At 39.3% G+C, this 17563-nt stretch overlaps 1 protein-coding gene across 2 annotated transcripts in view; it reads right to left on the bottom strand.

Moving 5' to 3' along the window:
* Nucleotides 1-6308: 6308 nt before the first annotated feature.
* IQCA1 (IQ motif containing with AAA domain 1) overlaps nucleotides 6309-17563 on the bottom strand; it is a 192859-nt gene continuing 181604 nt past the window's right edge. For both annotated transcript variants that reach the window (XM_031968250.1, XM_031968251.1), the window contains 2 exons: nucleotides 11156-11394; nucleotides 6309-7003 (listed from right to left, as the gene is read on the bottom strand). In XM_031968250.1, the coding sequence (XP_031824110.1) occupies nucleotides 6866-7003; nucleotides 11156-11394 (377 nt within the window). In that variant the 3' untranslated portion in view covers nucleotides 6309-6865. The remainder of the gene's footprint in view (nucleotides 7004-11155; nucleotides 11395-17563) is intronic.

Here is a 17563-nt window from a genome sequence, read left to right as displayed (position 1 = left end):
AGACTAATGTAAACCCCTTTTATTGTACAGGTAAGGAGACTGAAGCCGAGAGAGGGCAGATGGGTTGGCCAAAGACCAAGATTAAAGACACGAGGTCCTGTGAAGTTACACAAGTAATGATCTAAGTTTGGTTAACAAAATCAAGTTCAGAACATCTTTAGTGAACGGCAATCTCAACATGAATCAACAGAGCATCACAACTAAAAAAAAGTTATTTAATCAGTCAGCAAGAGTTTGTTAAGCATCTACTATATACCAGGTACTGTGCTAGCTGCTAACAGAAAGAAAACAACAATTCCTACTCATTCTAATAGAAATATAATAACAGGCAATTTTAGTAATAACAAGAAGTAGCTATTACTTAGATAGTATTTTAAGGTGTGCAGAGGAACTATGTATAGGCTGACTCATGTGGTCATTGCTACTCAAGGTTGAATTGAGAAGTCAGTCAATAAATATTAGTTGCCTACTATGTGCTAGGCACTGGGCTAAGCCCAGAGGATACAAAGAAAGGCAAAAGAAAGTCCTTGTTCTTGAGGAGCTCAGAAGTCTAATGATTTAGCATTCAATGTCTTCAGTTCTGGGTAACTCTATTTGTGAAGGTCATTGACATTTCAGGAAGACATTGTCCTCATTATAATAATAGTTATTGTTTGTCCTTCATTCTCAAAGAGGACCAGGACATCAGGGAAGTATTGCTATGACATGCAATGAATTGGATTTAAGAAAAGGAGGGCTGGGTAGGGTCACTTCCCTCACTTTCTCCTCCAGAACCATCTGGGTCCAGTGGCCAAAGAGAGATCAGGATGGCCCTGGATGAAATGGGAGATCTTGGCTTTTTTTTAAGCTAAGGCAATAGTTGGCATTCCTATAGCACTCTTAGATTATTGAAACACTTAATATTGATGATCTCATTTGATCTTTCTAGTATAAGCTGAGCTCCTTGAATTCAAAAATTCTTTTGTTTTGTTACCTAGAAAGTCATTTAATAAAGGACTGTCAAAATAAATTGACAGAGAACAAAAACCAGGTTGGGAAGAACCCTAAGGACTGTGCTGTACAAATACTGGTTAAGGGAACAGGACAATTTTAATCTGTAGAAAAGAAGATATGAGTCAGGACATGATAAAACATGTCTTCAAGTATCTCCAGGGCTATCAAGATAGAGAAGATTTTGACTTTTTATGTATTTCTCTTGAGGGCAGAAATAGGAATGAGGGGAAGAAAAATCTAGCTAATAAGATAAACATGAAAGGAGTTTGGTCTTGAAATAAATTTAAGAAAAGTTAGCATTTATAAATGTTTGATGACTACTGGATGGGAATAGAAGGGAATATGGGTATTTATAGACTTCATGTGATAGCTTCACAAAATTTGACCATATGCTAGAGAATAAAAACCTCATAAACAAATACAGAAAAGCAGATTTACTGTTGTTTTTTTTACTGTTAATTTAGTTAGTAAAGCTAATTTACTATTAAGATTACTGTTGCAGGCCAAGTCTGACACAGTTTTCTGGTAGCTCAATATTGGAACAAAATGAGACATGGAATATTCAGAAATTTATAAAAAGGAATTTACTTATAGAAGGGGAAGGCTTGCCAGAGAAAGTATATTCCGTGAAAATACAGAGTTGATTCACCTAAGCATATCTCTACTATGCTTTTTGGTCAGAAGCCTGAGGGAAGAGCTGAAGCTCTTCATATTTTGGCTATTTTATTTCCTTTTTGTATAGGTTCAGGGGAATTTATTCCAGTAACCTGAGCCTTGGCCTCATGAGCCAATTAAATCACAGGGCAGTTATAATTTTTAAGAAAAATTAGTCTAGATTGCATGTGGTGGGATATTAGGATATTTCTACTATAACATTGTTACTGACTAAAACATACTAAAAATTGTAGAGAGCATTTGAAGAAAAAATTCAAACTTATATGGAGGCTAAATTATTAAATCCTGAAGAACTGGTGTTTCAAAGAAAATAGAGAAAAATAGACAATTCTATAAAACAAAATAATGAGGTAAGAAAACATACCAAAATTTTTGGTATGCAGTCAAAGCAGTCATTAGAGAGAAATTTGTATCTCTACATATTTTCATCAACAAAAGAAAAATAAAAGCCAAAAGACAGGGCATCCAACTTAAAAACTAAAAAACCAACAAACAAAAAGCCTAACTAAGCATAAAACAGATTCTGAACATCAAAGAAGCAATAAACATGATTAAAATAGCCTCCCATTTATTTGAGAATTAAAACTAATAGATTTTTTTGTTAAAACACCTAACAAGATAAATAGCTACTTAGTATTTTTAAAATGGAAAAAAACCAATCTGCCAATATTAAAATGAGGAAATTATTAATTTCCAATAAGTGAAAAAATAAAGGAAACTATTGGCAATTACTTTCTCCAATTTGACAAAAGTAGTAATTTAAAAGAATGGATAAATATATACAAAAATATAAAATGCTCAGTTTACCAAAACAAGAAATAGATAATTTCAATAACCCAATATCAGAAAAATAAATCAAACAAATCAAAAATGAATTTCTAAAGAAGGGAAACCATAGAATTTGATGGAATCCAAATGCATTCATCAAATATTTAATGAGTAATTGATTTCATTACATAAATTATTTAAGAAATGATTTTCACCAAATTCCTTATAGGAAATGAATTTGATCTTTAAATGAAAGCTAATCAAAAAAGAAAATTATAGACCAATATTTCTAATTAGTATTGGCTATAATACTTAAATATTTTAGAAATATTAGCAAAGGGGTTACAGCAGTAGTTAAAAGGATTATACAATATGATCATGATTTATACCAGTATGACAACAAGATAGGTATATATTCACTGCTGGTGGAGCTGTTTGGAAAGCCATTTTGGAAAGAAATTTGGAACTATACCTCCAAAGTGACATAAATTATGTATAGTTCAAAGGAAAAATAATATAAGGTTTATATCCCAAAGAAATCAAATAAGAACTTATAAAAGTAATTATGGCAGCACTTTTTCTTTGTGCAAGGACTGGAAGCAAAGGGAAGGTTTGTCCATGGGGGATAGGCTGGGCAAAATATGGTATTTAAAAGGATGGAATATCATTGTGTCATAATAAATGACAGAAGAGATGGTTTCAGAGAAATCTGAGAAGACTTGCATGGACTGATGTGGAGTTTTGAGCAGAATTATACTCTATTGCAAAGAAAAATAACTTTGAATGACTAAACATCTCAAGCAATAACCAATAACGACCTACTTCATCATCCCAATTAGGCCATAGGGGAGCCGATGTTTCTTCTGTGCATCAAGAAAGTAAAAAATTCCCTGTTTCTACCATACAAATTATTACTTTCTTTATAGACTGGCATCCAAGCTGGTGACACACAAACTACTGAGGTTAGTAATGGGCTTGAGACCACAGACCCTGGAAACCTGGCCCAATTAGGGCTCAGGGGCCCAATCATTATGCATATTCTCATGAGACCAATAATTCCAAAACAGAGCTCAGAGGCCACCTTTTACTTGAGACCATTACTACTATCCTTAGTCCTTAGAACTTTCTCCATTTTGAAATTAATTTATAAAGCTTTGCAAATATTATGAATTGACTTATGCTTACTTATGTTTATTCTCTCTGGCAGAATGTAAATCTTTGAAGGAAAGGGATTATTTCCCCCCCCCCCCCAATTTTTGGTCACTTTGTTTTTATTTCTCAGGTGCCTACTACAGAGAAGTGGGTATTTAATACTTGTTTCATGGAATTGAAGGTGAAGGATGCTGGTAAACATGACAGTTCTACAACAGGTAAACATGTAAATGGTTTTTTTCCCCAATCGAATTCAAAGGTTTGAAACCACAATTCTTTATTTATTTTGAGAGATTATCAATGCAATAATCATCTACTGTGTCTCTGTACAAAATAAATGTTAATCTAATTATACATTCATCTGAAAAAAGGAACAAAGCATTGTGTGATATGACTTGGGGGGCAGTAGAAGCTGCAAACAGCCCCCTACCAAATGTAAGATTACTTTTTTATTTATAGCTTTTTATTTACAAAACATATGCATGGGTAATTTTTCAACATTGACTGTAGGTTTAGTTTTAACCAGTAGGTCAGATGTATTTATCTGCCATCTAAAATTTAATTTCTTTTTTTTAAAAACACTCTTTAATGATTTACTATTTTGTGCAAAGTTCCTTTTTCTCTGGCCTCCTCTCATTGAGAACTTTGTGCAGATTTCACATTGAGATTTGCTTTCCTAGTTCTTAACATGTTGAAGTTGCATTATGGCTTTTATGCCTAGCAATGTTTATCGAGCATTACCAGCCCGAGAGCTTGAACAAGTGTGTTTTAATCAGCCCGCAGTCAGTTCAACTGAGATTAAAAAAGAGATTGCTCTCATTTTGTTTTTTATTTAACGCTCATTTGTCTACAAATATCAAATCATATTGTTCTGCAATTAACACCAAGTCCCAGAGCTGGGCGATTCCTCAGGAGGGCTGCGGCTTAAGTCGGCTATGGCTTTCCCTCTGTGCCAAGGGAAAGTTGGATTGAATTGGCTGGAAAAAGGGCATAAGAGGCTCTTCCCCAGGACTGAATATTTCAGGCTCTTCCAAGCTGGGTTTGGAGATTGAGTGCTTATAAGGCCTTGACCAGCAGTGGGATAGGTCCAGGACAGAAAGTCTGTAGGATGTGGGCCCTACACACAGATGTTCAGTCTGAACAAAGGAGCACAACCAGGAGGCCACATGTATGGGGAAATAGGATTAGAGATTCTGCATCCAAGGACAAAGCCCAGAGTTTTTTGTAGATAGGAGGGGACAGCCAAGGAATGACTCTCAAATACTTGGGTCTGGTCAGCCAATGGGAAAAATGTGGGTTTGACATTTTGGTTCTAGAGACATTTTGGCCCTAAACACTGGAGTGGACCAAGCAGCCTGGAGGTGTGATAGCTGTCCAAATTGTCACCACAAAACAAGCAAACAAACAAAAACAGTTGTCAGAAAGTTTATTGTTATAAGTCTAGCCAAGCCCATTGCAAACCTCAAAGCACTCTCCCTGTCGAGCCATAGAATCCCAGTTCCAATCCAGCCTCAGATACTTCTTGGCTGTGTGAGTCTGGGCAAGTCACTTAACTTTGTTTGGTTGTCTCAATTTTCCCATCTCCAAAATGAGCTGGAGAAGGAAATGGCAAATGGCTCCAGTATCTTTACCATGAATGGGGTCATGACTGAAAATTCAGCAACATATCAAGAAAATTGGAAGGATCTGGGGATGTTTATAATGGAGGAGAAAACACAGATGTGTACTGGACACCTGTATCCAAGGATCTGAAGGGCTGTCACATGGAAGAGAAAGGGGTTTTGATCAGTCATGGCTTTGGAAGGCAACTAGGAGTTCTGGTAGTAGTGCAAGAAGAAAATGTGGGCAAACTTCCTACGAGTGAAAACCACTCAAAGGTAAGCCTTAATTAGTGACAGATTCTTCCTCATGAAAAGTATTCCAGCAAAGGCTGATGTTTATGTTGGGTGGGTTACAGAGGAAGAGGCACTCACATTTAGGCATAAGTTGGACAAGGAAGTCTATGAATCCTTTTTATCTCTGGTCCTTTTTGGGGCACAGATTCCATGATTTTGTGAACAAGTATGTCTCTTCTAATACCCATGACAGGGAATTCCAACCTTGGAAGAACAGTGATAGGGATTCTGGGATGGCCCCATAGATTCATTCCATCTTTGGACAACATGAATAATTGAGAAATGTTTCCTAACATTAATCATGAATCAGTCTGTATTGCTCTTGGTTCTGGCTTCCATATGACAGCCTTTCAAATGCTTAAAATCAACTTTTACATCCTTTCCAGATGTTCTGTTTTCTAGGATGAATAGGAGAAATTTTATTTCAATATTTGTGTTGTTTTGTCATTTCAGTCATGTCCAAGTCTTTGTGACCCTATTTGGGATTTTCTTGGCAAAGATACTGAAATTTTTTTTTACCATTTCCTTCTCCAGTGAATTTAACAAATGAGGAACTGAGGCAAACAGAATTAAATGACTGGTCCATGATTACATAGCTAGTGTCTGAGGTTGGATTTGAACTCATGAAGATAAGTCTTCCTGACTTCAGGCCTGGAACTCTTATCTACCTCGCTGCCCACTTTCAATAGAAGAAAATATTATTGCTATTTTTCAATCAATACTCAGTTGATGAGATGTGGCGTCCCTTTGGGAAATCAGGAATACTCCTCTGGGCAGTGCTTTTCCATGCAGTTCATAACAAATCAAGCTAGGAGTCTATTAAGTGTAAAAATTTTATTTAGCTTTATAAAATACATGGATATAGGAAAGAATATATTTTAATTGCAAAAAAATATTACACACACAGTGCACAGATGAATAAAATAGCACCATAGAAAAATAGAAGTTATGCTGATTAATCTACCAATGAGAATGCCCTTTAATTCTATACTTTTAGCTTCATATTCAATGCTGCACTAGAGTAGAATGCCCAAGCAATGCAAAGTCTCTCTGTGTATGTTTATGCACATCCACAGAGTATATCTACATTCTGTACAAACCCTCGGAAGGCTAGCATCCTGAGGAGACAAAATATTTTGCAGTAGCTTGTCAGCTTAGGATCTGAGATGGCCAAAGCACTAGTTGAATGAATATGAAAAATACAGGAACTGTTGTGTCCTTTGAATGCCCACCACAGGTGGCAGGGCTTTTTTCCTTTGGGCTTCTTTAATAGGCAGGATTTTCTTGCATCTGTATGCTGGGGCATTGATTTATTTTTTTCAGAGAAATGGTCAACCTCACCATCGATTAGAAAGAGTTAAATATGATCAATACGTAAAGAATTATTTTTTCCCTCTCCCTTTCCCTTTTTCTTTTCCCTTTATTTTCCCCCTTCCTCTTCCTTTTCCTTTGTCCTTTTCATCAGCTCCAGACAATGCATTTGCTCTTTTCTTACCCAAAGGGGTCTTGGAGTACCAAGTCTGAAATCAAGGAACCAGGGAATAAAATATTAAAATTTTGCATACATTCTGTAGAGAAAGGCTTAGCAAACTTATTTCAATCTTTCTCTTTCGTGACGAAGGGTCAATGGAATAGGCATCTGACAAGGGCCAATTTCACTATTGACATGACTATACATTCTAGGTGCTGCCTAACTCCAGCCTTTTCTCAAGTGGCTCAAAATCTAAGAGAAATATAAGGCCATAATACCTGGTCATCCTCCTTCTAGTCCCTGGCTATTGGTTAAAAGCATAGGGAAAACTGATTCACAGAGTAGATTAGAAATGAAGTCTCCTCCAAAAGAGTCCATTTACAGAGAGAGGTTTAAGAGACAAGGGATGATTTCTATTTTTTTTTTTTGTATTTGCATCCTTGGCACCTGGAACATAGTAGGTCTGTAAGATGTTTGTTGATCACTTGAGTAGATTAAATCAGTCCCATAAATGGGTGGTAAGGTGGTATTCAATAAACTGAAGGACACCAATGGCTGGAGTAAAAATTCTTTGAAAAAAATTTCTGGAAAAACCAGAAAATAGCCAGGCAGAAATTATGCTGAAATCAACATCTTAGGTCATCTTCTACAATGATTTCAAAGTGGATACACGGTCTAAATATAATATATATATATATATATATATATATATATATTATAAAATATAAAAAGCCACATCACTCAAAAATTAGAGGAGAGAAAGGACTGTCCTTTGAATGAATCCTCATAATTAATGATCACTATTTGCTAGACTTCCAAGAGTTTGCCATTAAAATTCCCAGTGATAAATGTCTGTTGGATGGTAATAATGGCCACCAGATAGTGGGTCTAAAATGCCAGGATCTTCCTTGGTTGCCATTGTCACTGCCCTGTCAGCACTGGTCTGGAAGGTTTGATTTGACCTGGAACTAGCCGTGTAGCATGGGGAGCATGGGAAAGGAAGCTGGTTAATCAGGGCTCAGGCACTAAAATTCCCCATTCACCAGATTCCAAACTTTGTTAGCCGATTACAAATCTATTTCCTAGGTTATAGAGGCAATAATGCAAAAAAGTCCTATCTGGTGACTTTTTTGTGCATCCGATTAGCCAGTTTGTGACTCTTTATAACCCTTTTTGGGATTTTCTTGGCAAAGATGCTGGAATGCTTTGCCATTTATGCCTCCAGCTCATTTTACAGGTGAGGAAGCTGAGGCAAACAGGGTGAAGTGACTTGACTAGGGTCACCCCGATAAGAATCTGAGGCTGGATTTGAACTCAGGAAGATGAGCCTCCCAACTCAGAATTTCTGTGAGCAGGACCCAAAGGGGATCAGTCTTTCAAGTTGATTGGATGGGATTTCCCCACCCTCCCTGGGCACAAATAGATTAACTTTATTTCTGAACATTAAGATTATCCTTTTTCTTTGAGAGGGATTCCAAATCTTGCTTTGCGAATCTTTGATCCGGAGCCCCCAGTAGCTCAGGATGGTGACAAACTGGGCAATGGGGCCAGCAGGTGGCAGTCATAATTCAGTGTAGTAATTAGTTTGAGTGCTAAGTATCACACTAGGGAATGAATCGTGGGTTTATTAAATGATTCAATTATTCAATGCATTGATCAAGAAAAAGATCTAGTGCTTAATTTGGGGGAAAAACTGACAGGTTTAGGAGATGTCAGACTGCAGTAAAGAGAGAAGAGGTCATGAATCTGGGCTAACTGAGGCACAGCACGCTTTTAGGCACGAATGCACCATTTATCTGCACATTTGGAATCCGTGTTCAATGAACATTAACAAAGGATTTTTTGTTTTTATATATTTTTTTCCTGTTCAGAGCATTTCAGGATCAAGAGAAACCAGGTGTCTGTGAAATAGGAAGGGGAGGGAGGCCATAAGTCATATAATCATAGAATTTCAGGGCTGGACGAGAACTTAGAGGTCACTTAGTGTTGTTCTCTTGTTTTTCAGACAAGGAAACTGAGGCATAGTGGGGTGACATGACCTGGCCAAAGTCACACGGCTGGTTAAGGTCATAGTCAGGGCCAGGATGTCGTAGGGCTCCCCCCAAGAACCATTGGGTAGCTCGTGTAATCTGGTATACTCCCAGTTGTTCATCACTCGGACAACACGGGTCAAGACTCCTTAGCCTGTGCTAATGGTCGGGCTGGGGGAGGGATGAGTGAGGGTATGAAGGGAAGAAGGGGGAATATGGAATTCCCCTTGCACAGCCTGACAATTTCATGTGGGAAATCAACAAAGCTGCCTCATCTGAGGAATTAAGTTCCATAAGGGAATTTTGGTTAAAGAAGATTTGGGTTGAAATCCTTTGGGTTCCTAATACTTGTTTAACCTTGGGTCTTAACTCTGTGTCTCAGTTGTTCTGTTTATTTAAATTTTTTTGGAGGGTTTAGACTAAATGGCCTCTGAATTCTTTCCAGATCCAAATCTAGGGCTTTTGACCTTTCTCAACCTTTGTGACTTTAGGCAATTTGGGATTGTGTCTCTGATTTTATTTTCCAACTGTAAAATGGGGGAGTTGGGCTAGAGGGGCTCTGAGGGACAGCCAAGAGGCGCAGTAGTTAAATCTCTGGGCTTGTGTACCTCTTCTTGAGTTCAAATCTGACCCCTCACTCTCGGTGGGATTCTGGGCAAATCACTTCTTCCTGTTTGCCTCAGTTTCCTCAAGTATTAAATGGGGATAATAATAGCACCTCCTTCCCAGGGTTGCTGTGAGCATCAAAGATCTCTGTCAAGTGCTTAGCTGTGTGTGGCCCAGAAGAAGCTCTCAATAAATGTCTATTCGGGTCCCTCTGAGCTTGCTCCCAGCTCTAATCCTACAATGCTCTGATTAGCACCTCTAATCTCTTTAAAGACTTGTGAGAAATGCAAATGATGGAGGGAAAGAGGATTTAAAAAAATACATCATAAGCAAGAGTTAAAAAAGCAAATGTGTAGTCAAGAAAAGGTGACCAGGGGAAACTCATTAATTTGGAAAGGATAAAAGAGGGACGGGATTAGAGGAAGCATTGGAAGACAGATGTTGGCAGCTGGCAGTCATTAGGCTTAAAGAGTTACGCCCCCAGACACTCCCCCCAAAACCCTTAGTCTTGACACCAAATGGAATTCTAGCTGGAAGCCAATGGGATGTTTTGCCCCAGGTGAGACCCCTGCTCTCATGGCTTCAGAAAGATCACTCTTCACCTTCCTCAGAATCTCTGGGCATTTTGCTGGGGAATAAAGGACTCTAATTTTGGTTGGAAAGTGATGCATTTCATAGAACTATTTCTTTAATGATATCTCTGTGATCTCTGCATCTTATTTCCAAAGATAATGTGCTTTAATTTAAAAAAAAAATTGGGATTAAAGTACTTTGCCTAGAGTCACACAGCCAGTAAATGTCTGAGGTTGGATTTGAATTCAGGACCTCCTGACTCCAGAGCTGATGCTTCATTTACTGCTGCCTCCAAAGACTTTTTAAAAAATCTCAACACCCTTTATTGGTAAAGTAAGACATGCTTAGTGACAGATTTCCTTCGGGCTACCTTAGCATAGAAGGTAGAAGGCTCCTCTTGAAACCAGCAAGCCCTGTGGACGAATTCTGCCTCAGGCATTCACTAATTGTATGAATCTGGGCAAATCATATAATTTTACTCAGTCTCAGTTTTCTCATCTGTTAAATAGGAACAATAATAGCATTTGTCCCACAGGGCTGGCGTGAGAATCAAATGAAATATTTATAAGGTGTTTTGCAAAATTAGGATGCTATTTATCAGCAATTGCTTCTACATTTGGGGATATTTTCCCTCTATTTTATTTGAGTAGAATTTTTTGGGGGGAGGGACAAGAGTTGAGCATGGAAGCAAGTGAGTAAATGTGAATGTGTCTTTTCTTAGGAGGGTCAAAGCAACCCTGAATAGTAGATAATCACAGATATTGAGCTAGAAAACCATTGTGGTTGATCCTTGCTTTTTACACATGAAGAACCTGAGGCTATGAGAAATTAAGGATCTGGAAAACCAGGTTCTCTCATTTCTAATACAGTGCCCTTTTCCTCCGTCACCACCCTGGTTCTCCAGACCAAGAGCAGATGAAGATGAAGAGATGAAGAACAGCCTGAGATCCCCTTCTGTGGCCAAGCCACGGATCTGGCTGCGCTCAGCTTACCTTAAAGGTCTCCTCCTCCTCTTTGTACACAGGTTCCAGCCGAGCCAGGCTTGTGATGAACTCCGTGGCCGTCAGAGCCTTGTGCTTCTGCTGCCGGACTCGCCGGTCAGTGAGGATGCCCTTTACCACTTGGACTATTTGTCCTTGGGTGAATCCATCGGTGACCTTAGAGAGACAACTGATGTTCAACGACTTGGTGATCTTCCCTCCAGCCTGTTGAATCACTTGCCTCCATAATACTGGTTTGTCAAAAGAGAGAGAGAGAGAGAGAGAGAGAGAGAGAGAGAGAGAGAGAGAGAGAGAGAGAGAGAGAGGAAAGGAGGGAGGGAGGGAGGGGAAGAGAGAGAGAGAGAGAGAGAGAGAGGAAGGGAAGGAGGGAGAGGAGGGAGGGAGAGAGAGAGAGAGAGAGAGAGAGAGAGAGAGAGAGAGAGAGAAACTGGATTAGTTCTCACTCTGGCTTTCCTTCTAAAACTTCATCTGAGAATGAAGAGTCCTGACCTAACCAGTTCCCACTCAGCTGGCATCTTAACACGTCACAATCTCCAGTACATCCCTCCAGAGGAGCTACTGTTTTCTTACAATCTTGTTACAATGAGAAGCAACACAGATTGAAGCATTGGGTTCTAGGCTTGGAGTTGGAAGATCTAGGGCCAATCCCTGCCTTGTAGGGATTGGGTAAGTGACTCATATTCTCCGCACTTCAGACCACACTTGAGGACTATCGATGGGTTGCAACGTGCATTGGTGAAGGCAGTTGCCACACTCATGAAATATCTTTGAGAGATATAACAAATAAAGCCACTGGATGGTCTAATCATTTCTAAGGTTAGACCCTGAAACCCTGAAATCTAAATCTCCTTTTAAAATCTCTGACTCTCCTGATGATGGTGTGGGTCTGCAAAGAATGGAACTCCAAAGAACTCAGATTTCAGACATCCCAAAGGGTAAGAGCTACATTGTGGGGTGAAGACTCCAGAGAGTGGCAGCTGTCATTGTTAGTAGTATCTGAAAGGTTCTCAAAGCCCCTTTGTGAATGACATTATGTCAACCCTATGAAGCAAGCAGGAAGATATTATTATGCTTATTTTATGACTATAAAGTGAGATCCAGAGCAGAGTGGAAAGACAGACTGTAGGACTAGGAATTGGGAGAACCTGGGTGCAGACCCTGCCTCTGACATTTCCTGGGCAAATCACTCAACATCTCCTAGCTTCAGTTTCTTTAGCTCTAAAACTGGACTGGGGGATGTCGTTCAAAGTCCTTTCCAGATCTAATCTGCACATTTCTTATGACTTGTCCAACGTCCTCTAATAGCAAAATCGAACCTAGCGAATAATCGAACTTTAATTTAATCCTTTAACTGCAAATCCAGATCACTTTTCACTACCATATTTGCACCATATTCTCAATTGCTTCTCCTGGTGTCTGTGTTTAGCTTAATACAGACTAAGTGGAACATCTCATTTTTCAACCATTTTGGATAAGGGGAGTTTTCTGCCTAGACTTCTCCCTGAATGTGTATTTTAACCTTATAATTGTGTGGCCTGGGATCAGGAAGACCTGCTGCCTCTGATCTATCCTGGCTGGGAATTCTCACAGAGCTGAGGAACTCTCTAAGCTGTAGGTCAGTTACTCATCTCCATTGGTAAGGGAGCTTTCTCCCACACAGCCCTGAAGGATGAAAGATTATGGGTGGACCAGCTGGATCGTTCAATGGGATTTTTGCTACATTTAAAGTCCTGCTAGGTTTATTGACCCTGCATAGCTACAGTGACTTTGGAGGACATCTAGTCCAACCCTCCATCCCACACCCCCCCCAATACAAAGGAGGAAAAGTACTTTGCCCAAAGTCACTCTGAGTCAGGATTTGAGCCTAACACATCTAGCTCTTTTCCCCTGAGCCATGGAGTTCAACATGGATATTTAATTCTCTTTTATCCTCTCCTTTTTCCGCTGCAAGGATGAATCAAAGATGGAAGTAACCCCTAAACCACTGGGAAAATGTCTGGTATCCAGCTAGACAGCGAGGATCAGGGTAACCCAGAACTTTTCTCTTGAGCCATGATGAAAACAAAAGACACAATTCCAAAGATCTGAGCTACAAACTTCAGAATGGACCAAGCCAGAAAAATTAGAGGAAGCTTATTTCCACTGCCCAAGAAATCTTTATATTAAAAAGGATTGACTGCAGGGCTCCTGGAATAAAAGCCCAAGTTCCCTAGCTGCACTTAAAATCCCATTTCAATGACAAAACCTCCATTCACACATCATCTTTGCACCAACACATCTCTTCTTAATGGGAGCTAAACCAAGAGTGGGCCATATTCCCCAACTCATTGAATGGTGTCCTGGTGGCATAAAAGACTTAAATGCAGTTTGCAAAGGGACCTGATTTATAGCTAGAGATGTGTTTAGGTACCAGGGAAATCCGGCTCAGCATTTCTAAAGCACTTTGATGTTCCCTAAGGAAAAGATTATTAAAAATTTTTTAAAGTCTAATTTTTGTTAGAAGAGTTAAAAACTTTGACTTGAAACTAACCACAGGCGTACCTGACTAATCCTTCTCTAACAAACTCTCAATTGGGGATGAAATAGGAAAAAATAAGCATAAAATGAAAATTACCATGATCTATATAATACTCAACATTTCCCAAGTACCTTGTTTCTTAGAGCTGGGTGGCAGATACTGGGAGACTTAAAAGGAGAGGGGTAAACAAGAAAAAAAGAAAAAGTACCTGTCTTCATGGGGCTTATAGTCTAGAAAGGTTAAGGTGCATAGGGAGCAGAATGTAAAATATTAGGCTGCATATAAAGGTGCAAATCTTCATATGCAGTTGGACACAATTAGAAGATCAGGGGAGAATTTGTGTAGAGGTGCTGTTTACCATGAACTTAAACTTTTTCATAATTGCAAATAATTTAATAAAATGTTTACTTGAGTGATTCTTTTCTTAAAGCTTAAATTTGCTGAAAATTCTCTGGTACTTTTTTTTTTTAACCAGAAACATATAATGAAGTAATTGTAGCACCCCTTAATTAAAATTTTAGTGAGACAATAATACGTCTTCCTTTCCACATTTAAATATTTATTATTTCTTTATTATTAACACTTTTCTTTTTTAATTTCTAGTTTCATATTCTCTCCCTCCCTCCCATCCCTTCCCCACCCTTGAGAAGGCAAACAATGATGTTAGTCATAGATGTGAAATCATTCAAAACATATGTTCATACAGGTCATATCACACGAAAAGCAAAGAAAAAAATAAAGAAAACAAGAAAATCATACTTCAATTTCCACTCAGAATTCATAAGTTCTCTTTCTGGAGATAGAGAGCATTTTTCATCATGAATTCCTTGAAATCGTCTTGTCAGTGTATTGATCAGAAGAACCAAGTTTTCCCAATTGATCATCATTACAACATTGTGATTATGCATACTGATCTCCCAGTTCTTCTCTCTTCATTTTGTATCAGTTCAAATAAGTCTCCCCATGTATTTTTTGTGAAACTATGCTCTTCTTCATTTCTTATTCCATCACAATCATATGGCACATCTTGTTCAGGTCAGTCCCCAACTGATTGATGGGTATCCTCTCAATTTCCAGTTCTTTGCCACCATGAAAAAAGCTGCTATAACTATTTTTGTAATGTGGGTCCTTTCTCTTTTTTTGATATCTTTGAGATGGGTAATGGTATTGCTGGGTCAATGGGCCTGCAAAGTTTTAGAGTCTCTTGGACATAGTTCCAGGATTGTTAAACCGATTCATTACTCTTTCATGTGTTTTTATGCTTTTCTTAAGTCTTCTGTTTGAATGTCAGATTTTCTACTTAGCTCTGTCCATTTCATTAGGGATGTTTCAAAGTCTCTATTTTGTTAAATATCCATTTTCCCCTGGAAAGATTATACTCAGTTTTTCTCAGTAAGTTATTCTAGCTCCTTTGCCCTCTAGAATATCATATCCCAAGTGCTCCACTTCTTTAAAGTAGAAGAAGCACCTTAATGTAGAAGATGCTAAATCTTGTGGGATCCTGACCCTGATTCCACAATATGTGAATTGTTTTATTCTGTCTGCTTGCAGTTCGTTCTACTTGACCTGGGAACTGGCTTTATGTTAAAATTTGACTCTTTTTACCCGGAGGTGAGGTGATGCTGTGCAAAGCTTTAGGCCCTTTTGTGCTTTTCTTTTTGGAGCAAGTTCTGGGTTGTTTGCAAGTTTTTGATGCTTCCAAGGTGGTGTTATCCTGGAGAAGTGTGATCACTGCTCTCCCTCTTTATCCAGGAAAAACCCCTGCTCCCTGAAGCCACAAAACTAGGGTTCTTTTTCACCCTCATCCTGTGACCAGATCCCCTATTTTCCTGAATTCATTAGTGCTAGTATTCTTCTTGCCTCTGGAATTTTCATCAGGGCTCTTGCTGCCTTGAGTCTGATCATGAACATTCATGTCTTTCCTGGGAATTCAACCCAGAACTTCTTATGGGCAACAGGGTTGCCAATTAACACCAACTGCATCCAATGCCAACAAAAGGGCTCTAATTTCTGATGAACAATGCAACCCTGTTACTGTCTGTGGGCTGAGAGCTCCGGAAGCTACTGCTCATCATGGACTTTAAAAGATGGGTAGACATTTGGCAGGTAGGTAGAGGGAGGGTATAGGGCGTATTTAGGGAAGATTAAGACCTCTAGGCTGAGGGCTGCTTTCCACCTTTGGTGTCCACCTGATCCAGCTAATTCTCCAAGAACCTGCAGCATGCACAGTGGCTATACCCTAGTAAACCATTTTAGCAGACAGACTAAACCAGGCTGAGGAATAACCAAAGGGTTTCAAGCCCTATGGTTTGATACCATCAGGTACGAGGGCTTACAGAAAATTGTCAAAATCTGGTTGCCCAGAGTCCATCAGTAGAGTCTGATTATCTATTTTATGTCTACCTTATGACGGAACGCTTGCCCAGGATCTGGGTGATGGACCCACACTCTCGAGCTTTCCCAGTCACCAAGGGAGTGCTTTTTCAGCAGGATGTTTTCAGCTAAGCTGTCAATCACCTTCAATGAGGGCAAACATGGCATCAGAGTCAGCTCCCATACTGACTCACAAGGTGCTCAGGAAAAGTGATACAAGGACATTCTCAAGGTCTCTTTTAAGAACTTTAGAATCGATTGTATGGTGTGGGAGACACTGGTACAGGACTGTCCAGCATGGAGTTCCCTCATCAGAGAGGGGGCCGTATTCTATGAGCAAAGCAGGATTGAATTAGCTCAGAAGAAACACGAGATGTGCAAAGTCCCTGGGACTATTTGTGTCCAATTTGTGGCAGAGAATTCTGAGTGTATATTGGCCTGATCAGTCACAGTTGGACATGCTAACTCGACTCTATCATAGTGATATTCCAAGAACAATCTATCAACCAAGGTCGAGAGAATCCTCAGCAAAGTAAATGACCTGAGCGAAGATATGAAGGGGTTGGGATGCAAAAGTCCAGGGCCAGAGAGATATCCAGCTTGACTGGAATGAAAAGGAATCAGAGTGGACTGGGACGGGACAAGTTTGGGAATATGTGGTTAGCATGGCAGGTCATAGAGGGCCTTGGATGTCGGACACAAGAGTCTAAACAATAAGGAGCAATTGATGACTTTTGAGCAAAACAATGGGTTGGCTAGGTCTATAAGTAAGAAACATTATCCTCTCTCTCAATCACACACAAACACAAGCATAAATTTGTATATTATGATGGATTGGAGTTGAGAGAGAGTGAAAGTGTGAAGACCTTCATAGTGGCTATTGTTATGGTCTAGGAAGTGGTAATGAGCACTTGCTCCAGGGGCTGGCAATAAGAAGAATAATTAATGTCATTAGAATTGAGGATGAAGGAAGAGTGAACTATCCCCCCAAAGTTATTCATGGGAAGAATTGGGCAATTGGTCAGCTATTGGTCATCAAAGGAATTAAGGGACTAAGGTATGTTTAGCTTAGAAAAGGGAAGACGGAGCTGGAGGATAATGAGAGCAATCCTTAAATATCTGGAGGATTAGCCTTGTTCTGCCTGTTCCTGGGAAGCAAAGTCAGGAGCAAAGGGTGGGAATGGAAGAGGGTTCCAGAAGGGCAGATTTATAGTCTGGGAATCTCAGTTGGAAGAATCCCTCCGGGAGTTCTGACCCAGAATCCTCCTTCCAAAATCCCTAACAAATGACTGGTCATAGAAGCATGAACTGAAGAACACTAGTGAGAAACACCCACTACCTCATGAGGAGAGAGAAAAGTGTGTAAACTTGGAACCAAGAAGACCCCGATTCCAATCCTGCTTCCAATCCAAAAGGAGCCACTTCACCTGACTCAGTTTCCCTAGCAAGGGATGATCAAATGAGAACACATGTAGGGCACTCTTTAATAAGCTGTTATTTTTTAAATG

This window comes from Sarcophilus harrisii, chromosome 4 (genome assembly GCF_902635505.1).
Source record: "Sarcophilus harrisii chromosome 4, mSarHar1.11, whole genome shotgun sequence".
Taxonomy (NCBI): Eukaryota; Metazoa; Chordata; class Mammalia; order Dasyuromorphia; family Dasyuridae; genus Sarcophilus; species Sarcophilus harrisii.
Note: the sequence above shows the minus strand (reverse complement) of the source record. Positions and strands in the feature narration are given on the sequence as shown.